This window comes from Mustela putorius, unplaced genomic scaffold (genome assembly GCF_011764305.1).
Source record: "Mustela putorius furo isolate JIRA1106 unplaced genomic scaffold, ASM1176430v1.1 tig00003834_pilon_pilon_pilon, whole genome shotgun sequence".
NCBI lineage: Eukaryota > Metazoa > Chordata > Mammalia > Carnivora > Mustelidae > Mustela > Mustela putorius.
The window spans coordinates 25,494,542-25,522,247 of record NW_025421987.1 but is presented as its reverse complement, the minus strand read 5'-3'; the positions used below and the strand labels follow the sequence as shown (position 1 = coordinate 25,522,247).

General features: G+C 37.3%; 1 protein-coding gene across 1 annotated transcript in view; it reads left to right on the top strand.

Moving 5' to 3' along the window:
- The window catches only part of DCBLD2 (discoidin, CUB and LCCL domain containing 2), a 105,262-nt gene that overhangs the window by 7,408 nt on the left and 70,148 nt on the right, over window positions 1-27,706 (top strand). The window contains exon 2 of the mRNA XM_004771915.3: window positions 15,786-16,013. Within this exon, the coding sequence (XP_004771972.1) occupies window positions 15,786-16,013 (228 nt within the window). The remainder of the gene's footprint in view (window positions 1-15,785; window positions 16,014-27,706) is intronic.

Sequence of the window (27,706 nt, the reverse complement as noted above, 5' to 3'; positions counted from 1 at the left end):
TATGGGGCTCGATCCCAGGACCCCGAGATCATGACCCGAGCCGAAGGCAGACGCCTAATGACTGAGCTACCCAGGTGCCCCTGAGCTACTTTTTACTGTTCTAAAGTATACTTTCATGGTTTTTTGTTTTTGTTTTTTTGCCTTGTTCCCTATGCCGACTTCTTTATATATGCTGTTTTCTCTACTTAAAGAAAAGGGGGTCTTTCTTTCTTTGCGTGGTAAACTTCTAATCTTCCTTCAGAACCCTTCTTGGGTATTATCCTGGAAAACAGTTCTTTAACCATCACCATACACTCATTTCCAGACAGGGCTTTTCAGTTACTTCTCATTCAGTAATCACACTGGATATATGTATTTGTCCTGGCAGAAAAATCACTTAGACTGATTTTCTTATTTCTAATACTTAGCATGATGTATGTCGTTCAAAAAATATGCATTAAGAACACATTTCTGGAGTGAAGTTGCTGCTCCAGCTACATGATTTGATGTTAGTCTCTGGGTGTCTACACACCCTTCATGCTGTTGTCGGTTGTCACCTCCCCACAGTTAGCAGTCCGAGCCTGCACCTCTCAGTCTTCTGAGAGTAGAGCCCCCTGTTGAACCTTACTTACTACCTACTTGCTCAAGGCCTAACACTCTGCTTAGTGTTTTCCAGCTCCCCTCTGTCTGGGAGGTAGACTTCTTTGCTGCTTTGGTGAGAGGAGTCCTTGCTCTAGACCTCTGCACATAGCCATGGTTTCTTCTGAGGAAACACTGTTTGTGCCCATCTTGTCAGATAGGTCGTCTTTAAGAGCAGTAGCAGTCTAAGTCATTGTCAGCAAATTGGGTGCACTCCTTTGCCCTGTCTTTCAGACTCTGATTTAATGGCCACCTCTGGCATTACCAGCGTTCCCCAGTTTTGGCTCTAGTAGTTGCCTGCCTCCTTTTTCTTTGACAGCTCCAGTTCCTGGAGAGTGTTCAGGTAGTTTCAATAATTTGGTCTCTAAGGAAGCGAATGAAAAATGAAGGCTGGAAAGATCAGTGGGAACAAGATTCTGGAGGACTTTCCACTGACGGGCACACAGGAGTTTGTACCTGAAGAATTAGTAAAGCATCATCCTTAGGTTCCTCTGCCTTCATCCAGTCCATTTGTCTATCTCTACGTTCACTTTCGCATCCCAGCCTTACAGGTCCCTCATCTCTTTGCTCTTCCATTGTCCTTAACTGATCCCAAATGTCCACATGCCAGTCCCCTCTGTCTTCTCTGATTCTGGGTAGCTTAAAGTTACTGGAGAAGGCCATGCGACCTTTGTGACTAGATCTACAAAGTGAAGGACTACTAATCAAATCTCTGGTGGGGCTTACTGCTCAGCAGGAACAGTGTGACTGTCCTACTTTGTAGAACTGTACTCCTGCCCTGCTTCCCATCCCAGCACAGTAGAACTGCCTTCTGCTTCTCTTCTTCTTCCTGAAATCATATCTTCCACTTGTCCAGAACACTGCTTAATCAGGGAATGCAAGTTGTGTTTTAGTATAATTTAAATTTGAATGGTGTTTTTTACTCCATACCTGGGGTCATGCTCAAACTACCACTGACTCATGTGCATCTTTCTTCTCAGCTGTTTGCTTTCTAGGTACCTTATATCTCTGCTTTTTTTTTAGTGATGAACTTTCTAATGAGTATACTACATCCGTGCTGTACCTTTTCTTGGTGTCAGGAGTACAGCGAATACTTGTTAAATGCTGATTTCCTTGCAGCCTGGTCTCTGCTCTACTGAAAGTATCATTTAAATTGTCAGATTTTTGCTTTTTTGGCTTTGGCTTGTGTTTACTCTGAAAAACCTGAGCACTTTGTTTGTCTTCACTATTTCAAACTTTGGTGGACTGTGAAAAAAACAGATACTTTGGAATCCGACACACTTGGATTTAAATATTAGGCAAGGATAGCTCCTTAACATTCTTAACTGTTTTTAAATATAGAACTCACCTCTCTTTTTAGAATGTTGGAGAGCTAGAATCAAATCTGTTTCGGTAATCAGTAAATTTTTGTTGAATGAGTATGTAGTATGAACGGAAGTGGTTAATGTGTAAGCAGATGACAGGTTTGAGAATTAGGAGAAGGGTGGAGACGTCATGTTAACTGAAGTCAGAGTAGGGAGATATCCCTGGTAAAATACAGAGTGGGGGAAGACCTGAAAAACAGCAGTCCGTATTAAGAAGATAAGTCCACAAAGATGCTGGAGAAGTTGCAGTTAGTGCAAAGAAAGTTGCAGGAAGTTGCAAAGATGGTGGAAGAGTAGGGAACCCTATTTCAGCTGGTCCCCGAATTGAGCTGAATAGGTACCAGACCATTCTGAACACCCATGAAAGCAGCCTGTGATGTAAGAAGATATAGCTGGATCTCTACAAATAGAATATCTCTGGTGATTGGTTTCAAGGTATGAAGGGGGATGCTGTGATTCTGCAGTCAGATATCAGGAGATAAACAGAAGGGGGAGGGAGCCTCCAGTACCTTGCAATGCTGGAAGGCAAAAGCCTCCCCCACTGGGGACTGGATGCAGACTCACAGACCGGTAGCGGTGGGGAAAGGACTTTAGGGCCCTGCATGTGAACCGGGGATGGCTGGCGGTTTAAAAATCACAAAGGATAGAGATGTACCTGGACCTGGAAGTGAGGGCTGAGAGTGCTGTTGTGGGACGTACAACCCAGGACTGCAGTTTTTAGAAGTACAGACAGAAACGAGACTGTGTGGTCTGGAGAGCTCACTGAAGAACAGACTACAGTCTCTGTTCTGAGTCAGAGGTTTGGATGTGGTCACTTCTGCTCTGACTCTTGGAAGAGACTTGGAAAGCTGCCAGAAAAAGTCACCAGAGAACAAAAGCTCCAAAAAACCGGTTTTCACTCAGCCCATCCCCCCCCAGGGGGGAAGGGCAACTCTGCCCAAACAGAGTTGCCTGAGTAACAATGTGGCAGTCCCTCCCCCAGAAGACAGGCTGGAAGAACAAGGGGCCGACAACCCTAAGGTCCCTATAAAACAGGTGCATCTTGCTTGGGTTGTGGTCAATAACTTAGACTCCATACATTCCCTCAACCACCACTCAACAGGATGACTAAGAGGAGGAACCCCCAACACAGGGAAGATTCAGAGATTGTGATCTTGGCCACAAAACTAATGGATATGGATATAAGCAAGATGTTGGGACTAGACTTCAGGGTAACAGTTATGCAGACAATAGCTAGGATAAAGAAAACCAGTAATGACAACATAGATTCTCTAAAGGCAGAAATGAGAGCTGGTTTGGCAGAACTTAAACGTTCTGTCAATGAGATCCAATCTAACCTAGATACTTTAACAGCTGGGTAAATGAGGCAGAAGATTGAGTTAGTGATCTAGGTGACAAACTGATAGAAAAGAAGAACAGGAGGAGGCCTGGAACAGCCAGCTTAAAATCCATGAAAACAGCATTAGAGAAATAAATGATGCCATGAAACCTTCCAGTGTCAGAATTATTGGGATCCCTGAGTGGGTGGAGAAAGAGAGGCATCTAGAAGATATATGTGAGCGGATCTTAGCTGAGGATGTCCCTAGTCTGGGAAATGAAACAGGCATTTGTATCCTAGAGGCAGAGAGGACTCCTTCCAAGATCAAGGAGACCAGACCAACACCCTGGCATGTAGTAGTAAAACTCACAAAACTTAGAACCAAGGAAACCATCTTAAGGGCAGTTAGGGGCAGGAGAGTCCTTACATACATATGGAAGAACATCAGATTTACATCATATCTGTCCACAGAGACCTGGCAAGCCAGAAAGGGCTAGTTAAGACATATTCAGGGTACTAAATGAGAAGAACATGCAGCCAAGAATACTCTATCCAGCAAGGCTGTCCATGTTCATGGAGGGAGAGGGAAAGAGCTTCCATGACTGGCAGAAACTGAAAGAATTTGTGACTAAGCTGGCCCTGCAAGAAATATGAAGGAGGGTTCTACAAAAACAAAGATGCCAAGAGTGATAGAGAATAGAAATTTAAAGAGAACATCTATAGAAACAAGGGCTTCACAGGCAACATGACAATAATATATTATTCAATAATCACTCTCAACGTGAATGGCTTAAATGTTACCATAAAATGGGCACAGGGTTGCAAATTGGACAAAAAGACAAGACCTATCCATATACTATCTATATGAGACTCATTTTGAACGTAAAGATACATCCAGACTAAAAGTGAAGGGTTAGAGAACCAACTTTCATGCCAACAGACCTCAAAAGAAACCTGGGGTAGCAATTCTCATATTAGACAAATTATATTTTGAGCTAAAGACTGTAGTTAGAGATACAGAAGGGCACTATATCATTCTTAAAGGCTCTGTCCATCAAGAAGATCTAAGAATTGTTCATGTCTATGCCTCCAACATGGGAGCAGCCAACTACATAAGCCAACTGTTAACCAAAATAAAGGGACATATTGATAATAATACATTAATCGTAGGAGACCTCAACACTCCACTCTCAGTAATAGACAGATCATCTAAGCAGAAAATCAACAAAGAAACAAGGACTTTGACACACTGGACCAAGTGGACCTCATAGATAGATACAGAACATTCTACCCTAAAACAAGAGAATACTCATGCTTCTTGAGCACACATGGAGCTTTCTCCAGACTAGACCACATACTTGGTCACAAATCAGGTCTCAACCAATACCAAAAGATTGAGATTATTCTCTGCATATTCTCAGACCACAGTGCATTGAAACTGGAACTCAGTCACAAGAAAGAGTTTGGAAGAAATTCAAACACTAGGGGGTGGGAGGCATCTGGGTGGCTCAGTTGGTTAAGCGGCTACCTTCGTCTCAGGTCATATTCCCAGGGTCCTAGGATCGAGCCCCACATTGGGCTTCCTGTTCAGCAGATAGCCTGCTTCTCCCTTTCCCTCTTCTTCTTCTTTTTTTTTTTAAGATTATATTTATTTATTTGACAGAGAGAGAGAGAGAGATCACAAGTAAGCAGAGAGGCAGGCAGAGAGGAAGGGAAGCAGGCTCCCTGCTGAGCAGAGAGCCCGATGTGGGGCTCGATCCCAGAACTCTGGGATAATGAACTGAGCCAAAGGCAGAGGCTTTAACCCACTGAGCCACCCAGGAGCCCCTCCCTCTTCTTGCCACTCTGCCTACTTGTGCTCTCTATCTCTCTCTTTATTGTAGAATAAATAAATAAATAAAATCTTTTTTAAAAATTCAAAACTTGGAAACTAAAGACCATCTTTCTCAAGAATGTTTGGGTCAACCAGGAAATCAAAGAAGAACTTAAACAGAAACCAATGAGAATAATAATACATTGGTCCAAAACTTATGGGATACGGCAAAGGTGGTTCTAATGGGGAAATATATAGCCATCCAAGCCTCACTCAAAAAAATGGAAAAATCCAGAATATGCTATCTTTACACCTTCAAGAACTGGAGAATCAACAACAAATTAAGCCTAATGCACCCATAAGAAGGGAAATAAGAGCAGAGATCAATGAATTAGAAACCAGAAATACAGTAGAACACATCAATGAAACTAGAAGCTGGTTCTTTGAAAGAATAAGATTGATAAACCACTGGCCAGACTTACCAGAAGAAAAGAGAAAGGACCCAAATTAATAAAATGATGAATGAAATGGGAGAGATCACGACCAATACCAAGGAAATAGAACAGTTATCAGAAATTATTATCAACAACTATATGCCAATAAATTAACCTGGGAGAAATGGGTGCATTCCTGGAAATCTATAAACTACCAAGAAACAAGAAGAAATTGATAACCTGAGTAGACCAATAACCAGTAATAAGATTGAAGCAGTGATCAAAAACTTCCCAAAAAGCAAGAGTCCAGTACATGATGGATTCCCTGAGGAATTCCACCAAACATTCAAAGAAGAAATTATTTCTTCTACCTATTATCTTGAAGCTGTTCAAAAAATAGAAACAGAAGGAAAACTTCCAGACTCATTCTGTGAGGCCAGCATTACCTTGATCCCAAACCAGGCAAAGACCCCATCAAAAAGGAGAATTTCAGACCACTGTCCTTGATGAATATAGATGCCAAAATTCTCAACAAGATCCTACCTAATAGGCTCCAGCAGTTCAGTAAGGGAATTATCTATTGCAGCCAACTGGGATTCATCCCTGCAATGCAAATCAATCAGGGTGATAGAAAACGTAAGAGGAGAGAGAAGAACCATATGGCCCTCTCAATGCAGAAAAAACATTTGACAAAATACTGAAGTAAGTATCCCTATACTTCAGAGTATAGGAATAGAGGGAATATTCCTCAATTTCATAAAATCTATCTGAAAAACCCACAGCAAATAATATTTTCAATGGGGAAAAGCTGAGAGCCTTTCCCTTAAGATCAGGAACTCGACAAGTATGCCCACTCTCGCCACTATTATTCAACATAGTACTAGAAGTCCTAGCAACAGCAATCAGACAGCAGTAAGAAATAAAAGGTATTCACATTGGCAAAGAAGAAGTTAAACTCTCTCTTCACAGATGACGTGATACTTTATGTGGAAAACCCAAAGGAGTCCACCCCAGATTACTAGAACTCATACAGCAGTTTGGTAATGTGGCAGGATACAAAATCAATGCACAGAAATCAGTTGATTTCTTATACACTAACAATGTAACTATCAAGAAAGAAATTAGTTAATTGATACCATTTACAATAGCACCAAAAACCATAAGATACCTTGGAATAAACCTAACCAAAGAGGTAAAGAATCTATACTCTAGGGACTGCAGAACATTCATGAAAGAAATTGAAGACACAAAAAGATGAAAAAACATTCCATGTTCATGGATCAGAAGAATAAACATTGTTAAAGTATCTATATCTGTGCTGCCCAGAGCAATCTACACTTTCAATGTCCTACCTGTCAAAATACCAATGGCATTTTTCAAAGTGCTACAACAGATAATCCTAAACAGATAATTTTCACATTAACAGATAATTTTCCAAAGTGCTGGGACAGAAAATCCTAAAAATCGGAAAAGACCCCCCAAATTGACAAGGAAATGTTGAAAAAGAAAAAGCTGGGGCCATCACATTGCCCGATTTCAAGCTATATTACAAAGCTGTGATCACCAACATAGCATGGTACTGGCACAAAAACAGACACATAGATCAGTGGAACAGAATAGAGAGCCCAAATATGGACCCTCAATTCTATGGCCAACTAATCTTCAACAATGCAGGAAAAAATATCCAATGGTAAAATATAGTCTCTTCAACAAATGGTGCTGGGAAGATTGGACACCTATATACAGAAGAATGAAACTTGACCATTCTCTTACACCATACACAAAGATAAACTCAAAATGGTTGAAAGTCCTCAATGTGAGACAGGAATCCATCAAAATCCTAGAGGAGAACATAGGCAGTAACCTCTTTGACAATGGCCACAGCAACTTCTTTCAAGATATGTCTCCAAAGACAAGGGAAACAAAAGTGAAAATGAACTTTTGGGACTTCATCAAGATAAAAAGCTTCTGAACAGCAAAGGAAACAGTCAGCAAAACAAAGAGGCAACCCAAAGATATTTCTCTTTGCAGAAATATCTTCTACAAAGAGAAGATATTTGCAGATGACACTGCAGAAAAAGGGCTGATATCCAAGATCTATAATGAACTTCTTAAACTTAGCACTCAAAAAACAAATAAGCCAGTCAAGAAATGGGCAAAAGATATGAACAGACATTTCTTAAAAGAAGACATACAAGTGGCTGACACTTGGAAAAATTTGATCATCATTAGCCATCAGGGAAATTCAAATCAAAAGCACACTGACATACCACATTACACCACTTAGAATGGCAACAATTGACAAGGCAAGAAACAACAAATGTTGGAGAGGTTGTGAAGAATGGTTAACCCTCTTACACTGTTGGTGGGAATGTAAGTTGGTACAGCCACTTTGGAAAACAGTGTGGAGGTTCCTCAAAAAAATTAAAAATAGAGCTACCCTATGACCCAGCAATTGCACTACTGGGTATTTACCCCAAAGATAAGATGTAGTGAAAAGAAGGGCCATATGCACCCCAGTGTTCATAGCAATGTCCATAATAGCCAAACTGTGGAAAGAGCTGAGATGCCCTTCAGCAGACAAATGGATAAAGATGTGGTCCGTATATACAATGGAATATTACTCAGCCATCAGAAAGGATGAATACCCAACTTTTGCATCAACATGGATGGGACTGGAGGAGATTATGTTAAGTGAAATAAGTCAAACAGAGAAAGTCAACTATGGTTTCACTTGTTTGTGGAACATAAGGAATAGCATGGAGGACATTAGGAGAAGGAAGGGAAAAATGAAGGGGGGGTGGAAATCGGGGTGGGGGTTGAACCATGAGAGACTATGGACTCTAGGAAAACAAACAGGGTTTTAGAGGGGAGGAGCATGAGGGGATGGGTTGGCCCGATGATGGGTATTAAGAAGGGAATGTACTGCGTGGAGCACTGGGTGTTATACGCAAACAATGAATCTTGGAACACTACATCAAAAACTAGTGACATACTGTATGGTGACTAACATAAGTAAAAAAATAAAGAAAGAACTGAGCCAGGGAAGAAGAATTTTAAGAAGGAGGGAGAGAAGATAAAAAGAAAGGAAGGATGGTGGGAGGGAAGGAAGGGTCAGCAAAGCCGGATAATATAGAAAGGTCATAAATGATAAGGATGGAAAAGTATCCTTGGACTTTTGGCGACTTAGAAACTGGCTGCTTTAGCAAATAGTTTTATTGGTGAGGTAGGTCTGTGTTCCCTAGGGCTGCCCTAACAAATTACCACAAATTCAGGTGCTTAAAATGATAGAACTTCACTGTTTTATAGTTCTGGAAACTGGAATTCTGAAATTGGGCTATCAGCAGGGCCATACTCTGTCTGAAGATGCTGGGGGTGGGTGGATGATCTTTCCTTGCCTTTTCCTAACTTTTGGCAGTTTTGATCTTCAGAGTTCCTTCGGATCATTCCCACCTCTGCCTCTTTAATGTAGTGTCCTTCCTGTGTCTGTGTCCAGACTGTCCTCTTTTTTATAAGGACACCAGTTCTTGAATTAGGGTCTACCTTAATCCAGTATGACCTCATTTTAACTTGATGACATCTGCTAAAACATGGTTTCCAATTAAGATTATATTCACTGGTACCAGAAATTAGGACTTAAACATATCTCTTTGGAAGGAATCCAACCCGTAGCAGTGCATTCAGATTTAGAATAGGAGGCAAAGTAAAATGTGAGATATGGAGAATAGAAGAAATTTCTCTTATGGGAAAGTGAGCAAGAAGATGGTAGCTATTAGGGGACACTTGTAAAGAGATTTTGTGGTATTTTGTTGCTGCTGTTAGTATTTGTGATGATTTGTTAAAGTGTAAAACCTAGGCTGCACTGTAGAGCTATTTTACTGGTTATAACTTGCAAAAAAGGCAAAATTATACCTGCCTTGCAAATGTAAAATGAACATATATCAAAGATTTTATTCAATTCATTCATTAATGAGGAACCAGTAAGATGTTAAATCCTGTCCAGAGAATATTTGAGAAACTAGGAGTTTATCATCTTAGGATATAATTGCTAGATTAGATGGCTGAAGCTGGTTGATGGGCCAATAGGGTCATAAACAGTAACCTTTAGGATTATCTTTTCAACTGTACAAAAGTGATCTGCCTTTCTACCAAACAACAAGCTAAATGTTATCATTTAACTAAAACTGGTACCTTTAAGCAGCGATAAATAGCAAGTCCAGCTAAGTACTTTGCTCTGTAATCCTTGGGCAGCTTCTGGCTTCTGTGACATTTAAAAGATGTGCTGCTCACCTGGTTTTTTTTAAACCAATTTCCAAGTGTAAGATAATTTTTCTGACCTGTATATTAGAATCTTTCGAGATAGGGGGATCTGAGAACCTTTAATTAGCCCTTAGGTGATTCTAATGTTGGCAAAATCTGAGAACCACTGAAAGAGAATACCGAGTGGCTTTTTGAGACTGGAATATGGCTATCCCCCTTAGACTTTGTGATTTTTTTTTTTTTCCCCTCAGTAGTGCTCAGTTCCTTGGCCAAGAGAAATCATATGATCCAGGGTTGAGGGTTTGACAGGCAGAAACTTAGGAAGGACACGGTGGCAAGGAAGTAAAGCTGTCAGGAATAGGTACTTAATACTGGACGCGAGGTCCAGTCTGGGCAGGGAAAGACATGAGGCCAGGACAAGATTAGCAGAAGGGGAGAAAAGAAAGAAGTCAAATTCACAGAAAGTATGTGGGTATAAGACCCTTGAAAGGTCAGGATACTGACCAGCAGATTGAGACTAAATTTAAAGTTTTTGAGTTTTCACAGGTGGATAGAAGTAAAGTTTTTGAGTTTTCACAGGTGGATAGAAGTGTTTCTAAAAATGGCAAAAAATAAACTCCAGGTTGTGCTTCTGAGAGAGTTACTGAAAGTAAAGGTCATCAGGGAGAAGATGAGTGAGCATTACTTTCTCATAGATTTGTACTTTTCATGAGACAGTGCACTTGAAACCTTAAAGCTAATGTAAATTTCCACTGGACCATTGTTCTGTTACTTCATGTTGTGGCCAGTTGCCCTGTATCTACATATGATGGGCAAAAGCCTTTCTGGTCTTTTTGGACTGTTGTAGTATCCTCAAACAAAGAGAGTTTATTGAGCATGTTATTACAGGCTAGGCACTCAGTACTAGGTGTTTTCATATAATATCTCATTTAATTTGTGCCCTATGTGTTTGAGTTGTTAGTATCCCCATTTTACAAAACTGGGGTTTAGCAGAGATAAATAACTTCCTGAAGGTCACAGTGAATGGTGGATAGGGCATTTAAATTCATTCTGTGACTCCAGAGCTCACTTGCTTAACCACTGTGTTCTAAGTAGGGACTGTTTGGTGGGGGTTAAAGAGGATTCATACATCTCACATTCCTTCATGTAATTCAATTTTGTAAATTACCACACATGCAGAGAATAGTTTGAGCTTAAAAAAGAATGAAGCTGGGAACTATTTCTTTTTCTAAAAATTGCCATAGTGACCTTCTTTAGGCTTTCAGAGCATATCCTTATGGAGTGTTTTTTTTTAAATGAGCAAAATTAAAGTAGTACTTTGAATTACTTGAGATTTGTAGTGATGCAACTTTAAAAAACCTTATGGGACTGATAATAGTACCTCAGTCCAAAAATTCTCAGTGCTAAATATTGCATTTAAAATCTTCATTGTAGCCAGATGAAATAGGATATATTCATTAATTCCTGCAAGTTAATCCTTGGAGTACATGTCTATCCTAAATGCCTTTTTTTAATTTTCAGTTATTGTAAGCTCTCACAGATACATTATAAGATGTGACAGAAATGACACTTATTTAGAGGGAATACAGTTAGACTCACCTGTTGACAATGATGAAAAAAGTCCTTGAAAGCTCACTGGAAAAAAAAATGTTCTTAGTTCTTAGTTTATAATGATTATAATAGAAGTTATATTACTTTATATATTACGTATATTATGCCACATTTGTGGCATATTTATGCAAGTTTCTGCATTTGTGTTTGGTACTGTTAAAGTATTTTCAGAAGTCAAGCAGTATTTATATTAGTACAAGTCAATCATTAAGATAATTTACATTACGTATTAGTAATGTGACTAAAATATGGGGGTGGCTGCAGTGTCACAGGTCATCAGTGGCACGAGCATGTATTGATTAAAAAAACAGCAAACACTTGATCTGAAGTTTAGAGCAGCTTAAAATAAGAATATGTTCTTCGTTGTATTAATTCATTGTTATTTAAATGTTTAATGTTTTGTTTTCTCTAGGGATAAGTAGTTTTTAAAAAAAAGTTTTTTTTTTTTTTTTCCTGGAAAGATACCAAAATTTGTATCTGGCTTAACACATCTGACCTTAGCCTCTTCGGAGGAAGTGAACACATGTTCTGTGAGTAATCCCCTAGATAATCAGCAGCCAAACAAAGGAGCAGTAAGATCAAATTCCAGTGTTTTTTCTCCACTGAAATAAAACTGAAATTCAGAAATTGCATTAACAGGCTTCTGTCCTTTATGGTCAGTTATACTGTGGTGGAGACCATCTAGAGGTGGAGGAGGAGGAGAAGCTGACAGTGATGGTGGTGTTGATGGAGGTGGAGAAGGAGAAAGATTTGGTGATGTTGGAGTTACTGATGAGGGCACATGGATTGGTACTCAGATAACCATTTTGCAAGCTATTTTTCCCATCATAGTTATGCTGTCTTTGTCAGTTCTGCCATGTGAAAATGAATAACAGTAGGTGGTGTACCCTGGTCACCAGTCATTATTTTTTCCAGCATACAAAACTAAGCAGAAAATTTGGAGACTTACTTCTGACCCTGTTAGCACACTACCTTTTTCAGACCCTACTTTTAAGGGGTGTTGACCCAGAAAAAAAAATTACTCAAGGGCTGTAGACTAATAAAAAGGACATTTTCTTTTCTTCAACTTCCATTTACTTGTTTTAAAAATTGGGACATGGGACTCAAAATCTTTAGTATAACTGCTTCCTCGGGTTGTACCTGCAGTGGACAGAATAGCGTTATCCTTTGGGCCAGCGGAAGCTCAGCTAAGAACTCACTCAGATCTTCTGTCTGAGGTGTCCTGGACTTTGCTCTAGGTCAGCCTTCTCAACTTTGGTTCTGTTGATGTTTAACATCGGCCATTCTTTATTCTGGGGGGCTGTCCTATGCACAGTGTAGGATATTTAGCAGCACCAGGTGCCAGCTCACCCCCTCTGTTGTGACAACCAACCCAAAATATCTCCAGACATTGCCAGGTAGGAGGTAAAATTGCTCCTGTGGGAGCTTCCACATTTCCCCCATTTGAGCATCACTGTGTAAGTGATGATTAGGTGATTAACTGATAAAAACTTTTTTCCAGATTTTACTTTTACTTTTAAATACTTTGTCATTTTAAGTATTTGTACAGAATAGGATTTGCTTTTAAGAATTGAAAAACTGGAAGCACATTTTCTAACTTAAGGGTAAAAGTGAGCACAAGGTCTTCTTAGAGAATTCAACATTACGACCTTAGGATGCCTAGTATAGTGTTTTCCAGAGTGCTGGTGGGGACCCTTCAGTGGGTTGGGATCATACGTGCAGGAGTGTATAGGGTCACAGTGTAAAATGTATTTCTTACTTTGGAATAGCTGAGAAAAAATTTGAAAACTGCTGGCCTAGTGATAATGTATAAGCCCAGCCTCCCCTTTCAAACTGGGATATTTTAAACATACTCTCCATAGGGGTAGGTGTTTATCCAGGCCAGCTAATCTATTTGTCTTGTCAGGTTAAACTTCTTGAATAGTCTTGGAAGTATGAAACATTCAAAGTTGTTCATTTTCGTAGTACATTTGAGACTTTCATTTAACTTTGGTTTCTGGTTCATACCATCTTTTTTGCTAGGGGAGGAAGCTCTGAGCTCCATCACATATTTTAGAACATTCTTGGCACATTACTTGTGGACTGTTCATGCCCTCCCCCTCACAAGATACTGAAAAAAGACAGCTCCATTTTAATTGTTTTCTTCATCAGCATGCATGCAAAAGTCCTGTTTTTCAGCAGTTAGTATTTATTTTGTTAACTTGTAGAAATTATACTTTATGGAGGAAAGGGCAAGAAACACTTTGTGTGTTTAATGACCATGAAACATAAATACGAGCATAAAGACATCTAAAAATTACTCCTAACACTGCTTGTACTCTTTTTGTAAAAATCATTTTAAAATGGCAACCTTAAGTTAAATAGTCTGTGGGGAATACATAAGATGGGACAGTCTGCCATTACAAAGTCATGAATTCAGCTGCTAATAGGAAATTTTTGGCTTCCTAAAATCTGTTGCACTTCCAGCCACTTAAAAAGCTGCTTTAGTTTCTATCGACTAAAGAAAATACATTTATATTTTGAGTTATTTGTTCAGTGGCTACTTTTCAAAGATTTAAACACTCTAGAAAGCAGTTTCATCTTTTCAATAGTGAGAGAATGTTTTCAGAGTAGTTTCATAATGTTAGAAACTTTGTCTTAGGGGATAGTTTTTTTCTCTAAGGAAAAATTTTAATATTATTCAAAATTTATTTATATTACAGTTTATTTTCATAGTGAAGGTCTTTATGTCCCTGTTTTTCTAATTTAGATGATACTCAGTAGAGGTATTCAAGGTATTTGCATCATAGTTTTGGGGAAAATTTTAATTTTTCTTCTTCTGAGTTGTATAACGTTTAAGTTCTATATTTGCAGAAGATGAGTGGGTGTATCACAAAAATTCACATGTTTATTTCATGGTGCCTTTATATATTATTGAGTGGCTGTGCCTAGTTTTTGTGTATAGTATGAAAGTGGGTGTGGAGATAGCTAAAGTTCAGTGTTGCTCAAAAGCTGAACCTTATAGATGTTTCTTTAGGAGACCAGATTGCTAGTATTGACCTTTAAAAGTGGGCCAACAATACTAGTAGGGATTTGAGAATAAAATTTCTTGACCAGGAAAGGATATGAAGTGTCATCATAAAGTAGGTAAATAGTTTTTCCTTTATTGAAGTGAATTTTGAGACTGGTTTGAAATTATTTTTTCATTGGTTCATATTCAGCTCCTTATACATCTAGTTAATAACTGTTTTGCAACTACTTGCTAAATACTATATTAATTTTTTATTCGCAGGCTTTTAAAGCTTTCATTCATCTTTTCCAGTAAATGGTATCAGCACTGCATTATTCTTAATAATAACAATAATATAGTAGAAAAATCCTCTTACAGCTGCCTATATCCATATTGACTTTAAAACTCAGCACTGCCACTTTTTGATAGAGGTTTTTTGTGCTAAGTACTGAACTATTCCAAAGGTGATTATAAATGGCTATTTTGAAGGAAAAAAATACTATCATTTTAGTACAATGTCTTCATCTTCCTTTTAGAAAGAGATTCATTTGAATCCCGTTGTTAAGGAATGCTACATGGTACAGTTGGAGCAGCAGCTGAGACATTCCATGCCTCTTCTAGGTGCTCCAACACCGAATTTTATGATAAAAGGAGGATGCAAATAATACTATATTAAGTTTCCGGAGTTCCCACAGTGAAGGAATTCTGGAACAGATAATGTTGCTACCAAGATATGAAGGTTATTTTTCCTAATCTTTACTAAGTCATTAAACTGGTATTTTTTTCTCACCATTCATTCTGTAGGGAAAAAGGGAGGTTTTTGGAGAGGGACTACTAAAAAAGCAAATTTCAATAGAATATAAAATTAAATTTTATTAAAAATAGCTTAATGCCTTCAAGACTGAGTGCCTTGAAATACTTAATATGGTCAGTAATCAGCATTTTGTGTAAAGTGTTTTTAGATATTCTACTTCTCACAGATTTTAGAAGGGTTTGTGATGAATGGATGAAGCTGATCACATACTTTGATTTGTATAGTTTACATTTACTTTGAACGATTACTATGACTTGATATTCTTTTAAAGATTAGATTTATTATGTATATAAAGTTGTTGCTAAGCTATGTTTTCTTCTGTTCATTGAAATTAGAAAGCTCTTTGAACTCATAAGGGTAATCATTGATTATTTGACCTTACCTGACTGCTTTTGGTTCCTGTGAGCAGATACACTAAGAACTCTGCCATCCCTTTTATCATGTGTAAGGAAAGTGTTGAATAAAACAGCTGTCATACATATTTTAAAATTTTCACCAAAAATATCCTGATTATTTCTAATGTTAAAGATATAATTATAATTTATTCTTTTAATTTTTTTTAAGGTGATGGATGTGGACATACTGTACTAGGCCCTGAAAGTGGAACCCTCACGTCCATAAACTATCCACAGACCTATCCCAACAGCACCGTTTGCGAATGGGAGATCCGTGTAAAGATGGGGGAGAGAGTGCGCATCAAATTTGGTGACTTTGACATTGAAGATTCAGACTCTTGTCACTTTAATTACTTGAGAATTTTTAATGGCATTGGAGTTAGCAGAACTGAAATAGGTAGGAAATCTTCTTGTAAATGTACATGTAATACATCACTGTCCTGAGTTTTAAAACTGAAGCAGTTTTTGATACTTAACGTTAAATAACTAGACTATATAGAATGATATGTAGGAAACTATTTATGTGGATTATGTGTGGAAATCTCAAATTTGAATCTTCGGGAAGAGAAGATTCTTATCTGTTTATTTACTCTCCAGATAAGCTTGTTGGTACTTCTGCGACAGGATGTCACTCTACTGTTTCTAAGGAGGATGTTAAGTATCTTATTTTTTTGTTTTTTTCTAATCATTTTATTTGCAGTTACAGAATATAAGTATAATTCACACATAGGAGACAGAATATCATGGTGATTAATAGCATAGGTTTTGGATCCAGAGTGCTTGGTATCAAATCCTCGCTCAGCTGTTAGCTTCTGTGTGGTTTTGGACAAGTTACCAGACCTGTCTTTTTCACTTGTAAGAGAGGGAATGAACTAGTAACATGTAAAGTTCTTAGAACAGTCAGTAACATGTAGTACGTGCTTACTAGCACTAGCTGCTGCTGCTGTTATTCTTAGCTAAGATCAGTGATTCTCAATTATGGCTGCATATAAGAGTCACCTGGAAAGATTTTAAATAATACTATATCCCCATCCTAGAGCAGCTGAAACAGAATTGATTAGGTGGGACCCACACCTCCGGATTTGGATTTTAAAGGTTTCCCGGGAGAGTCTGCTTGTAGTCATGTGGAGAATCTGGCTTAGTCCCTTAGGCTTAAAGATGAAAAAATGTCTAAGACTGAGTGAACTAACATCATAAAATAAATTTTGAATACTCTATGAGTTAATTTGGAAACATTGGTACAAGTGTATAAAATATCTTTTAGAACTATAACTGGAACCCAGTGTCTATCCTATAAGCATGGTGTTCATTGTCTGCCAGCCTCTTCTCCATATCAAGTCAAATTCTTCCTTTCTTCAGTACTTTTTGGCCTCTTGCCTATGAGAGGCCAAATTCCTGGCCAGCTTCTCTGATGCTGATAGATAACCTCAGTTGTCTCTCAGTCAACTCTTAGTTAATCTGTTAGCTTGATTACCATGTGTATGTTGCTATGAACATATGGTCTCAGATAAGCTTTTAGGGACTCAGATTGCCTAAGGATCTAGAAACCACTGTAACACTAACAGAGGGCAACTGTAGTAAACACGTGATGCAGTAGGAAGTAAACAGTACCACCTAAGCAGTCTTGTAACAGCAGTGAAAAAAGGTGAGCCACAGTCCCATCAAGCCCTTAGAAGTTTACAGGAAATAAAGGAGCTAGAGAAACACATTTTATCAAACATAAAGACTCTGTAAACAGCGTTTTAAAAAGAGAAAGGGGAGAAGTAGAGGGAATTGTACTTTAAGAGCTATATCTTCCAAAAATAATGTGTGGACCTTGTTTGCTCTTGATTCAAGCTGCAGGAAGACATGTTAAGATAATCCAGAGAATTTTAAGAGGAATTGGGCATTCAGTGGTAGCAGGAATGATTGTTCTTAGTGTGTTAATGTTACAGTTATTTTTCTTTGAAGATTTTATTTATTTATTTGACAGAGAGAGATGGCAAGTAGGTAGAGAGGCAGGCAGAGGGAGAGAGAGAAGCAGGCTCCTTGCTAAGCAAGGAGCCTGAAGCAGGGCTCAATCCCAGGACCCTGAGATCATGACCTGAGCCAAAGGCAGACTTTAACAGACTGAGCCACACAGGCACCCCTATATTTATTTTTTTAAGATCTGATTTGTTAGAGACATTCAAATCTAATATGCTATTGGTACTCTTTTTTACTTTGCTTTTCCCCCTCCTAACAAGGAAATCATTCCAACAACAGTGCATAGATGTAGCCCTTAATTCTTTTTACAGCTGCAGAGAACTCCGTAGTGTGGAGGTACTGCAGTTTGTTTAACCACACTTCTGTGTACAGATGCTTCCAGTACAGTGCTGGAACAAGTAACTTCATGCAAGTGTATTTTTGTCTTCTTGGAGGTGTAGCTTCAGAATAAATTCCTGAAATGCAGCTATTGATTCGAACGATAAATGCATATATAGCTTTGTTAGATATTACTGGAGTCCCCTCTACAAGGGTTGTGCCAGCTTGGATTTCCATTTAGCAATGCGTAAAAATGCCTGTTTCCCCACAGCCTTGCCAGCATGTGCATCATCATGCTTTGTTAAGTTTTGCCAGTTGATAGGTGGGAAATTGTATCTCAGTATACTTGTGATTTGTATTTCTCTTAGTATGGGTGATGCTGAACACATTTTTTTGTATGTCAAAGGTGTTTTTTTTAGAATAACTTTTTGTGTCATTTGCTCATTTTTCTATCAGGATTTTTTGGTCTTTTTTTTTCCCCTCTGGTACTAGGAATTCTGTTACTATCTTATTTTAAAATTGTATTTATTTGAGATAGAAGGGAGGGAGCACAAGCAGAGTGAGGGGCAGAGGGAGAAGCAGACTCCCCACTGAACAGGGAGCCCAATGTGGGGCTTGATCTCACCCCCCGTGACTCCGGGATCATGCCCTGAGCCAAAGGCAGACTACTCAACTGACTGAGCCACCTGGGAGCCCCTATGGAACTTGTTACACAGTTTTGTTGCCATGAAGGTTTTTTCCAGTATAGCAAATTTATTACTCTTTTGCTTCTGGATTCTGAATCCTAATCGGAAAGCCTCTTGTTACATCTCAGTTAAATATAAACTTACCTATATTTTCTTCTAGTACATGTATGTGGTTTCTTTCTTTCTTTTTTTCTTTCTTTCTTTTTTTTAATATTTAGATTCTTGGTCCATTTGGGGATATTCTTTTATATGATACAAAATGTAGATCTAAGTGTATATTTTCCTGATGACTAGTCACTTGTCCTAACACTGTGCATTTAAAGGTCTGCCTTTGCCTCATTGATTTAAAATACTGACTTTATCATACACTGAAGTTCTGTACATACTTGATTTCTGGGTTTTCTGTTGTGTTCCACTGATCAATATTTACATAACCAAAACATCACAATTTAAATGATAGAGGCTTTATAATGTGTTTTAATGTGTCTCTCTCTTTAAGGTTGTTCATTTTTAGTGTATTCTTGGCTATTCTCACCTGTTTATTGATCCATATGAAGTTTAATTATCAACCTGTCCAACTTCATAAAAATGTTTGTTAATTTTTTAATTGTGATTGTTCATAAGCTGTCTTTTGGTATGTTAGTTATCCTGTTTAAGAACAAGAGCTGTTTTCTTTCTATTTGTTGAAATCTAATTTTGTTGTTTTCAAGAGTGTTTTGAGCTTTCTCGTGTAGATTCTACACTTTTTTTTTTTTTTGGTAAAGTTATTCCTAAATATCTTCTCTGTTGCTGTTGTAAGTGGAAATATTTTGGCTTTGTTTTGCCATTGTATCCTCTTACTGGTTACTAATTATATGAAGACTATTGATTTCTTCCTTTATTTTTTTAATATTTTATTTATCTATTTGACAGATCACAAGTAGGCAGAGAGGTGGGGTGTGGTGGTGAGGGGAAGCAGGCTCCCTGCTGAGCGGAGAGCCCGATGGGGGGCTCGCATGGATCTGAGGACCCTGAGATCATGACCTGAGCTGAAGACAGAGGCTTAACCCATTGAGCCACCCAGGCACCCTAAGACTATTGATTTCTATATGATGATTTTATATCCGACTTTACTGTTTGTTTTTTTTTTTAAATTCAGTTTTATCATTCACTTTCTAGGAATTTCTAGTACGCAGTCACATCTGCAAATAGAGATAGTTTTACTTCTTTTCCAATTGTGCCTATGAATGATTTATCTAATTATATTGGCTAATGTTATCAGTCATTGTTATGTTAATTTGTAGTGGAGATGGTTCTTGTTCCTGATCTTTTTTTAAAAAAAAGATTTTATTTATTTATTTATTTGACAGACAGAGATCACAAGCAGGCAGAGAGGCAGGCAGAGAGAGGAGGAAGCAGGCTTCCTGCTGAGCAGAGAGCCCAATGCAGGGAGTGATCCCAGGACCCTGGGATCATGACCTGAGCCGAAGGCAGCGGCTTAACCCACTGAGCCACCCAGGCGCCCCTTGTTCCTGATCTTAATGGAAATATTAGCTCAGGCTGCCATACCATATACTGGATAGCTTAAACAACATATTTATTTTCTCACAGCTTTAGAGTCTGGAAGTCTGAAATCGTTGTGTCAGATTCAATTGCTGTGGAGAATTCTCTTCCTGGCTTTACAGACAGCTACTGTGTTTCTATGTCCACACATGGCAGAGAAGAGCGGGGAGTGATTTCTCTGTTCTGTTTGTATAAGGACACTAATCCTGTCGGATTAGGACCTTACCTTTATGATCTCATTTAACCTTAGTTACCTCCATAAAGGCCCTATCTCTAAATATGTTCACATGGCCTGGAGTGGGAAGGGTTTCAACAAATTAATTTTGGGGGATATATAACAGGAAGTGTGCCTTTATTTCCATTTTCTTGAGTGTTTTTTGTTAGGAAAGAATTGAATTATGTCAGAAAGCTTCTTTAGCATCTGTGGAGATGATTATATGATCTTCTTCTGAAATCTATTTGTGTGGTGGATTAATTAATGGATTTCCTAATTTGAACCAACTTTGCATTCCTGGAAACAGTATTCCTTTGTTTTGTCATTCTTTTAATGTGGCATGGGATTCTGTTTCCTAATAATCTATTTTATTTTTATATAAATATTGATAAGCAAACATTAATATATAATTTATACACTAGCGTATGGGTATAATTATTGTCCTTATTATAAGGTTTAGGTATTGATGTCACATATATAAATGCAAAGAATTCAGAAGTTTTCCTTTATTTCCCTGCTCTGAAAAATGTAGGAGTTTTTGAACAAGCTGGTATTTGAAGATTTCACTCTATGAAACCATCCAGGCCTGATGCTTTTTTGGTAGAATAGGTCCTTATTTATTTTTTCCAAGGAGAAGGATCTCGTTCAAATTTTATCTTTAAGTAGTTCAGTTTTAGTAAGCTCTTTGCCTGATAAATTACCCAGTTCACCTGAATCTTCAAATTTATTTGTAGTGATGTCTGCAAAATAGAATTGTATGGTTTTTTTCCTAATGGTTATTTCAGTGGTTTTTTCCAATGGTTATTTCCTTCATATCATTTTTGTTTTGTTCATTTGTGCTTTCTCCCTTTTTTCCCTTGATTGTCGGCAAGTGGTTTGCCTATTTTTTTTTTCAAAAAATGTATTTTGATTTATTATATTTAGATCTATTTTTTTTCTAACCTATTAATTTCTGTTTCTAGTTCTCATTTCATTTTCTTCATTCTGCTTGCTTTGGGCTTATTTTGTTATTTCTTAGCTTTTAGCAAAAAAATTTTAATTCATTTATATTTGTTCTATCATTGTTGCTGACTAATGCTGTGGCGTTTACTTTGATCACATCTTTAAGATTGATATACCACAGATTGATTTATTGTATCGGTATTTTTTTTGGAAGTCTCTAATTTTGTTTTGTATTTCCCTTTTACTCGGTACATGTTTTTTATTGGGTATATAGTACATAAATAGATTTGCAGTTGGAATAGCTTTCTTTGCTAATGTTAATAATTTTTACTTTTACTGCATTGTGGTCATAAGTATCTCTAAATGTAGTTGTAGTATCTCTACTTTATGGAGCTTGCTAATATTTTCTGTATAACTTAATATACAAGCTTTATTATAAATGTCCCATGTATGTTTGAGAAGGTGTGTTCTCTAATAGCAAGATGTAAAGTTTGATTCTCATTCAGATCTGTCTTATTTATTGTTTAGATTTTCTATATCCTTATTTTTAACTACTTCATCTCTTATTGGTATTTCTCTTCTTTTCCCCTTGTTTTTCTGTTTGTTTGGTTTTTTTTTTTTTTTGCTTTTATAAAGGTGTTAATTGTAATATATTTATTTTAAATTGTGACTTCCAGTATTAAAAAGTTCGTCTCTTGTCATGTCTAATACTTTGAGTTGAATTCTCTTTTTGACTGACAGTCCCATTTGCACATCTTCCTCCGTATCTCTTACTGTTTTCATTTGTTTGGTATACCTGCCTTTTCTTACACTTTATTTTTAGCCTTTGTAGATCATTTTGTTTTGGGTGTGTTTTTGTATGTAGCACATTTTTGGTTCTTAACTCTGTGAACCCAGTTGAAAATCTTTATTTTAAATAGCTGAATTAAGCCCATTTGTACTTACTTATAAAACTGAAATGTTTTGTCTCAACTCTGTCGTGTTTTAAGTTACAATTAAAATGTATTTGTTTTGGTTGTTTCTTTACATTGTTTTCTTTCCTCCTATTTTTAAATTGCTTTTGGAGCTTAATAAATCTTATAATCTTGTTCTAAGTGCTATCTTTCAAATTTACTTTTAAAAATGCCTGTGATCCCTTGCTGTCTTAATCTTTACTATCTGATTTGTCTATTTTTAATGGCATTAAATCCCACCAGTTATCTGTAACTCCTGCCTGTTATATAACTTTCAATGAACTGTTTTACTTTCCTCTTTCCTTCTCTCCCTGTTTTTACTCTTTTAGAGAATAAATTCATAACATGTAGCCTACATCATACAATATCTTATTCTTCAACCCATCTCTAACTTTCCTAGGTTTGTATTTAAAAATATTTGAATGTTCACATTCTGCCTTTTTGCCCAAGTTTTCCCAGTCATATTGTGAGTGGAAGAAGTTCATCTTGGAATAGATTGATTCCTGAAGCATGACTTGCGATGTAGAATATCTTGCATGCTTAAAACTGCTTATTCTAAAATCTTTATTATATGGAGACATGAGGGACAGCTTGATTATATATAAATATGTCCTTGATTGACCTATTCTTTTTTGAGTTTCTTTTTGTTTTTAAATAATCTTCCATTATTGCCAGGTTATTTATTTATTTTTAGCTTATTTACCTTTAAAATCTGAATAGTGTTATAACGAAATGTGTTGAAGTTGGTCATTTTGAGTTGGTTTTCACTGGTATCCAGTAAGCTCTTTCAATACATAGATCCAGATCTTTTATTTCTGGAAAGTTTTGTGAGATGATACTTTTAATATTATGTTTGTTCCATTCTCTTGTGCATCTTTTTTAGATACATTTTTAAGTGTGAGAAACTTGGATCTTTCTTAACATTTCAACCACGTTCTCACCAGTGCTTTTAGTTTCTTATTTCCTTTTTATTCTATTTGGTTCATTTTTCTTTTTTTCAACATTCATTATCATGTTTCATTAGAATCCATTATTCCTTGTGCACCTTGTAATGTGGTCTTCATTTTTTACATAATTGTCTTTTTTTTGTGTGTGTGTGAGATCAACTCTTAGTTCTTTCTGGATATTATCCATTTCTATTTTTAGTTTTTGAGTTTCTGTTTTTGGGGTTTTATCATATCCCCAATTGCTTGAGGACATTTAATTAAGTCTGGAGTGTTGCAGTTTCCTTCTGGTTTATTATTGTTTTTTAGAGGAAGAGAGTTTCCGTAAACTGAATTGTTGTAATTATCATTTTTTGTTTTATTTTATATATATATATATATATATATATATATGTATATATACATATATATAAATTTTTTGTTTTGTACTATATATATAATTTGTAATATATACTCTCTACAACTTATATATGTTATATAGTATAGTATGTATAAGTTTTATATATTATAAATAAAGATTTATGTATTTATTTTAGAGAGTGAGAGCAGAAGACCTAGTGGGGAGTGCAGAAGGAAAGAGAATCCCAGGCAGACTCCCTGCTGAGCTCAGAGCCTGACAACAGGGATCCATCCCATGATCCTTAGATCATGACCTGAAATCAAGAGTCAGATGCTTAACCAATTGAGCCACCCAACCGCGTCCCTGCCCTTTTTTAAAAAATGGGCTCCATACCCAGCATGGAGTCCAGTGCAGGACATGAACTCACAACCTTGAGATCAAGAACTAAATGACTGAGCCACCCAGGGTCCCCTTTATAGTATTTATTTTTTAAGTAGATAAAGACTGTCTAGATATTTGTAGGGATAGAGGTAGTGGTTTGTAGTGGTTTACTTTATAGTTTGTGGTAGTTTCATCAAAGCACTCTGTTAGTGTCATAGATGTTTTCTTTTTTGGAGAAGAGGTTGTAATGGGGAAGGAGTTGTATAACTTTTGGGGGGGGTGTCTTGCAGGACTTAAAATTTCCCCCTCTTGCTTTGTTCTTCCCTTTACAGTTTCCAAAGTAGTCCTCTTCCCCCCCCCCCCCCCACCCAGGGAGTAGCAGGCTCCCCACTGAGCAGGGAGCCTGCTTCCCCCTCTCTCTCTGCCTGCCTCTCTGCCTACTTGTGATCTCTGTCTGTCAAATAAATAAAATCTTAAAAAAAAAAAAAAAAACAGAAAAGTAAGAAAGGTAAATCCAGTATTGATGATACTGTTATTCCTTTTATTTACTTTATATTTTAATTAAAAAAAAAACTTTTAAAGATTTTATTTGAGGGGCACCTGGGTGGCTCAGTGATTTAAGCCTCTGCATTCGGCTCAGGTCGTGATCTCAGGGTCCTGGGATTGAGCCCTGCGTCGGGTTCTTTGCTCATCTGGGAGCCTGCCTCCCCCTCTCTCTCTGTTTGCCTATTTGTGATCTCTCTCTCTCTTTCTGTCAAATAAATAAGTAAAATCTATTTAAAAAAAAAAAAACACAGAATGAAGACTTTTTTAAAAAAAGAAAGATTTTATTTATTTCAGAGAAAGAGCGAATGCACACACATGAGCTAGAGGGTAAGGGCAGAAATAGAGGGAAAAGCAGATACCTCGCTGAGCACCAAACCTGATGTGGGGCTTGATCCCAGGGCCCTGAGATCATGGCCTGAGCTGAAGGTGGCTGCTTAACAAACTGAGTCACCCAGGCTCCCCACTGCTACTCCTTTTAAAGATAGCAAATATTTGTTACTTGTTCTTTTAGGTATATACCCAATAGCCTAATTGCTTATTTTTTAATTTTTATTTTTTTATTTATGACATGGGTACATTTTGTTTTTTTGAGTATAATGATTTTTATTATTTATTTTTAAATTTTATTTATTTTAGTTTAAATATTATATACAGTGCAATATTGTTTAAATAGTTTAAATTATTTTAAATAGTTTAAGTATTAATATACGGTTATCCTATCCAGGTAAGTCTTTGTTGAAGCAGTTAAAAGTAATGCTAAATCCAGCCTAAAACAACATGTTGTTAATCACAATATAAGCAGGATCATTATGGGAAGGCATCTTAGTCATTCAAAAAGAGAACATGAAATCACTGTAAGTCACAGAGCTGCTTCTACACTTCCATCTCACTCTTGAAGCCTGTCTCTTAAAGAAGCTGTATTGATGGACATTACCTAGTGGTAGTCTCTTCTCTAAACATTTTCTGGGTATTAAAATGGCCTCTTCTGTGTTTTAGGAGCTCCAAATATGTGTTTGTGTTGTCTTACACTCAGCTTTCTAAGGGCAGCAATGGGCCCGTCTGGTTTTATCACTGAATTCTCGCTGCATACCTCTTTGAGTTCCTGGATATTCAGGGGCTCACTTTATTGATGAATTACTTTGACAGTTCCAAATTTGGAATTTTCTTTTTCCAATTAGAAGTGCTTCCATACATAGGCACTAAAAAGCCATGCCTAAATCTGTTTGCAAATTAAGAGTGATCTTTCCTAAGCAAATTCCATTTCCCTCTGTTGTATCTGTTGGAGGTGGACACAGTTGATGTGCTTTTTGCTATAGCAAATAACTCCCCACCCCCTTCATGTCTTTTTTAAGTTGTGAGTTTATAAGAGAAGTGTTGTTCGGTAGCAAATCTCTCCAGAGGCTAAATGATCTTCTATTTAATCAACAACATAAATCAGATTCCTGAAGTTTTGTGACAGTATTAATACCAGTTCTAATCTATTTCAAATCAGAGGGATTTCTCCTCTCTTCTAAATACAGAATATTTCCATTTAACAACTTCCAAGGTTTGTTGCTGTTCATCATCTACCAAAAGTATGGTTAACATAGACTTTGAAAAACACATGGTAACCTTAATACCTTTTATGGTCTAGAGATGGTTTCTTAAACCTTATAAGCCAATTTCTGCTAGCTTCCCACTTTTCTCGTGCGGCCCTCTCACTTTTCTCTGGCTTCACAGATTTAAAGAGAGTTAGGCTCTGGCTTAAGGGGACGTTGTGGCTGGTTTGATCATTTCAGAACACTGAAACCTTCTCCAAATCAGCAATAAGGCTATTCCACTTTCTTATCATTTAATGTTCACTAAAGTAACACTTAATTTCCTTCAAGAACTTTTCCTTCGCATTCAGTTTGGCTATTTGGCTCAAGAGGCCTTTCAACCTATCTCAGCTTTTGACATTCATTCTTCCATAGCTTAGTCATTTCTAGCTGTTGATTTAAGATTTAAAGTGTGAGAGATGTGGCTTTTTCACTTGAATGCTTAGAGGCCATTGAAGGTCATTAATTGGACTAATTTCAGTATTGTTGTGTCTCAGAGTAAGGGGAAGCCTGAGGAGCAGGAGAGAGATGGGCAATTGCTGTTTGGTGGAGCAGCCAGAACACACACATTTATTGAGTCTGCCAGTCATGTGGGTTTCATGGGATTTCAAAACTGTGATAGTAACATCAGATCACAGATTACCATAACAGATGTAACAAAATGAAAATCTTGAAAAATTACTAAGATGTGACATAGAGACACAACGTGAGCAATGGTTGTTGGAAAAATAGTGCCAAAAGACTTGTTAGGTGCAGGATTGTCACAAGCCTTCAACCCGTAAGAAAAAAGTCAGTTATCTGCAATGCACAATAAAGCAAAACACAATAAAATGACACATGCTGGTACACCAAAGTACATTTCTGGCTGTATTAGCTTTCTGTTGTTTTATAATCTTATCACAAACCCTGTAGCTTAAATTACCAGAATTTATTATTTCAGTTTCTGTATACTAGAAGTCTTGTTTGACATGTCTTGCCTGGCTGAAATCAGGGTAGTCAGCTGGGTATGTGGGTGGTTCCCATTTGAAGCTGAGGGTTCTCTTCAAGCTCACTGACTACTGCTACTGTCTTGTAGTTGTAAAACTGGGGTCCCCATTTTCTTGCTACCTATTGCCCAGAGACTGTTTTCAGTTCCTACAGACCACATGGAGTGTTTACCACTTAGGTGTTCTTTTTCTTCTAGCCCAGTAGAGATTTCTCTCTCTAATTTCCAGTTACGTGACTAACCTGAGAAAGCACTAAAAGAAAGTTTTTAAAGTGCCTGACTGATTAGGTCAAGCCAACCCAGGAAAATCTCCCTCTTACCATATATGCAATGTACAGATAGTTTAAAAAAATTTTTTTAAGGCAGGGATCCTGGTAAGAAAATACTCTAGAAGCATAAGAGTATCACACACTAGAGGAAATTTTTAAACTAAGTACACATTGGAAAAGTTCACCTTCACGGATTAAGAAAACAACAGATTACCAGTTTCTTTTACCTCTAATACTACTGGGCAGGGTGGGGAGAATAAATTGATACAGCCTTTCTGCAAAGCAGAAAGTAGGAATAGTTTCTGTTAAAGTCACAGAAAGACAGTGCATGAAAAGGATGAATGAAGAACTAAGTATTACCATGCTTGTGCATATGTGTAAACACCCTATATACACATTTATACTCATTTAATGACTTATAAGCGTAG